The sequence below is a fragment of the Suillus discolor genome, assembly GCF_016758755.1.
Source record: "Suillus discolor strain FC423 chromosome Unknown F5147scaffold_580, whole genome shotgun sequence".
In the NCBI taxonomy this organism is placed as follows: domain Eukaryota; kingdom Fungi; phylum Basidiomycota; class Agaricomycetes; order Boletales; family Suillaceae; genus Suillus; species Suillus discolor.
In genome coordinates this window covers 841-3,634 of record NW_024541827.1, presented here as the reverse complement: position 1 = coordinate 3,634, position 2,794 = coordinate 841, and the positions used below count along the sequence as shown (strand labels likewise).

The 2,794-nt window shown below is 47.5% G+C and overlaps 2 protein-coding genes across 2 annotated transcripts; both read left to right on the top strand.

The window, feature by feature from the left end:
- Positions 1-1,016: 1,016 nt before the first annotated feature.
- On the top strand, positions 1,017-2,109 carry F5147DRAFT_842846 (uncharacterized protein; the record flags this gene model as incomplete). Its single annotated transcript, XM_041444427.1, has 1 exon — positions 1,017-2,109. The coding sequence occupies exon 1, from the start codon at positions 1,102-1,104 to the stop codon at positions 2,107-2,109; it is 1,008 nt and encodes a 335-aa protein (XP_041284117.1). The 5' UTR covers positions 1,017-1,101.
- Positions 2,110-2,195: 86 nt separating this feature from the next.
- Positions 2,196-2,593, top strand: F5147DRAFT_814439 (uncharacterized protein; the record flags this gene model as incomplete). The annotated part of the gene is made up of 1 exon (XM_041443522.1): positions 2,196-2,593. A coding segment is annotated over one exon (306 nt), but the record flags the coding sequence as incomplete, so codon positions are not given.
- Between the last annotated feature and the right edge of the window lie 201 nt (positions 2,594-2,794).

Here is a 2,794-nt window from a genome sequence, read left to right as displayed (position 1 = left end):
TTGACTCATTATGTCGAGCCGAGTCCAATGATCGAATCCCACTCACCTCTACAAATGAATGTATTCATTGGATAGGAATGAAATAATTGCGGAATACTCACTGCATCTGTCAACGAGCTAATCGTCATATTTACTGTGTGCCACCGGTCAGAAGCATCGAACACGGTGAGTATGAGACATACGCAGAATGCTAGCACTGATAATGAGAGATGGGCCATCAGTACAGCAACTACTTTTTGGTCTCGATTAACATACACAGAATGTGGTATCCCAACATAGCGTATCTAGAACATTTTGGAGTCAGCACAACCACCAACCATGCTATGGTATAAAACGAGGTACGAACGACTAGGTACAGCACAGTCATGAGAGACCAGCGTTGGGTCTGTCACAAATTCATTATTTTTCTTCTGATATGGGACTCTGTGACTCACCCAAATGAGGTCAATCTATGACACCATTGTTAGCAAGTTGGGTACTCCGGCGGCAATAGCATCAACCTACCTCTTGTGCGAGTGTTAATAATACTGGGAATATCATGAGAATATCAGCAATTTCAGAACACTGCTGCTCACCCCAATCGTATACTACCACGAAGGCTGCGGCAACTGCGAAATCACAAGTCAATATCAAATTAAGACATAGTAACCAACTGATATGGCGAACCCGTCCAATAGGTGAAAAAAATTCTGGAGTTGATGAACGGCCACGAACTGGGATCATTTGAAACTACGGTCATGTTCGAGGGATGAGGGATGTTGGGAGTGTATAGCGATTATTGTCCTAGCGTTCATGCTAGATATACCAGCGGACAGCGCTTGTATCGCCAAAATCGGCACGATCATGGTGATTCGGACATCTGTTCCTGCTCGGAGCCAAGGCGAGTCGGCCCATTGATATTCTTACACGTGACCATACTCAGTGGATACGGTGCACTATTTTCGGGGTGATCTTGCTACAAGCTTGCAGACATTGAGGAGTTCTCATGGCCATTGATCTAACAGGACGAGTGCTTTAAACGACTCACGCAGCAATTTTTCACATTTCTTTACTTCTTCTTTTTATCTCCTCACTTTTACTCTTGACTTACAATTGCGTTTGATGGCCGCAATTTCTCTTGATCGCAGGATTGTTAAAGAGGGGGCTTTTGCTCACAGTTTGCCGCGTGGTACCCTCAGGCAAGACACCGCATCGAAGAGCCAGTTCTGTGTTTGCCCCTCTTGTAAGGGGAAGATGATTCTGCCCGAAGACTACTCAGTCTTCGACATCTTGAATGTTTTCAGGTGTCGTCTCTTCATCTCCCGATCAGATTTGGTCGGGCACACAGTTATGGCTACAAAGTCAGAGATGGGGCAGTTTACCTGGTTGACTCTTCGGCCAGTTTACCATTCCATGGTTGTAAAAACCGCCCTGTGTACACTTTTTGGGGACCATTACTATCCCCGCTTGGTCGATAAGATCAAGTCTGTTTTATTTGTATATCTTCTCGAAGTAGCGAATGAGGAGGCACCTGATGCCTTCTTTGCCCTTGAGAAAGGCAGCACGACTCACAACCGTGCCAATCGTGAAAAGAAAAGGCTTGCTCGTAAGCACTCGAGAGCAGCTAAGAGAGAACGTACGCGCATTTTGGAGAAGGGTGGGCATGTGGCGGTCGCGCTTCGGCGTGATCCGACAGTGGACCCGTTGGCCTGCCCCTCCTGTGCGAAGACATTCAGATCTCGAAAGCAGCTTAAGAAACATACTTGCAAGAAGTCAGCTGAGGATCCACCCTCTGCTGCAAACATTGACTCAACAGAAGGACCTGCGGTAACTGTCCCGTCGCAGGATGTCAGTGTGGCTGTTGAAGCTGAGAGTTCTGGTTCCGTCCCGGTTCTCGCTATTCCTCAGGTTCCAGAGGGACCCGTTCGGCAGGAGGCTCTTGAGAGCCACACTGCACCACACTTCGCTGTGTGGGCTCGGGAGAATGGAGTGCCCAGGGTATGTGAGGATTGTGAAGCCAATGCTGTGTCGGTCGTCTTGCATGGTAATTACGAGACGGCCTGCTACCTGAAGTGTTTCTTGCATGACAGGGGCCGCGGTTCGCGCTGGGGTTCCGATTATGATTGGTAGATTCAGTCCCTGCCTTCGCTTTGGCAAGCAGGTTGAGATGCAGACCCCGGGAGTTTATATAATATTGCAACGTCTGCTATAGTTTTCTTCGAACTGGCCATGCCCCGCTGAACAAACATCTCAACAGAATCAACAGGTCTACTACCCCAAAGTGCCCCAGATGCGATAGAGAAGAAACCACTCACCACTTCCTAATAGCATGCCCAGCATACGCGAGACTCAGAATCGCGCTCATAGATGAAGTCGGAACACGCGCACGAGACCTGAAATACCTACTCAACCACCCAAAATGCATCAAACCCACACTCAGATTCATAGCCAAGTCCAAACGCCTAGAGACAATATTCGGAGACGTAACCCCGCCGGTCGATGACGAAGAAGAGGAGGAATAAAGAACGAGAGGAAAAAAAAAAAAAAAAAGAAATAGTATACGAGAGAAACAGAGACGAGCGCTCCAGGCACAGAACTTTCCCCAACCCATATCGCCTTCAGTTGGCCTTAACACACCCCAAGAGGGAGCCATTGCATAGCACAAACGAACACTAACAAGTTACATATATAGATACAGAACGACGCAGCATGTACTGTCTACTATAGGGCGCGGCCCCAGCGGACAATAAACACTGATCAAAAAAAAAAAAAAATTTGATCTAACACAGGATTTATTCTCTGATTACCGTAGTGC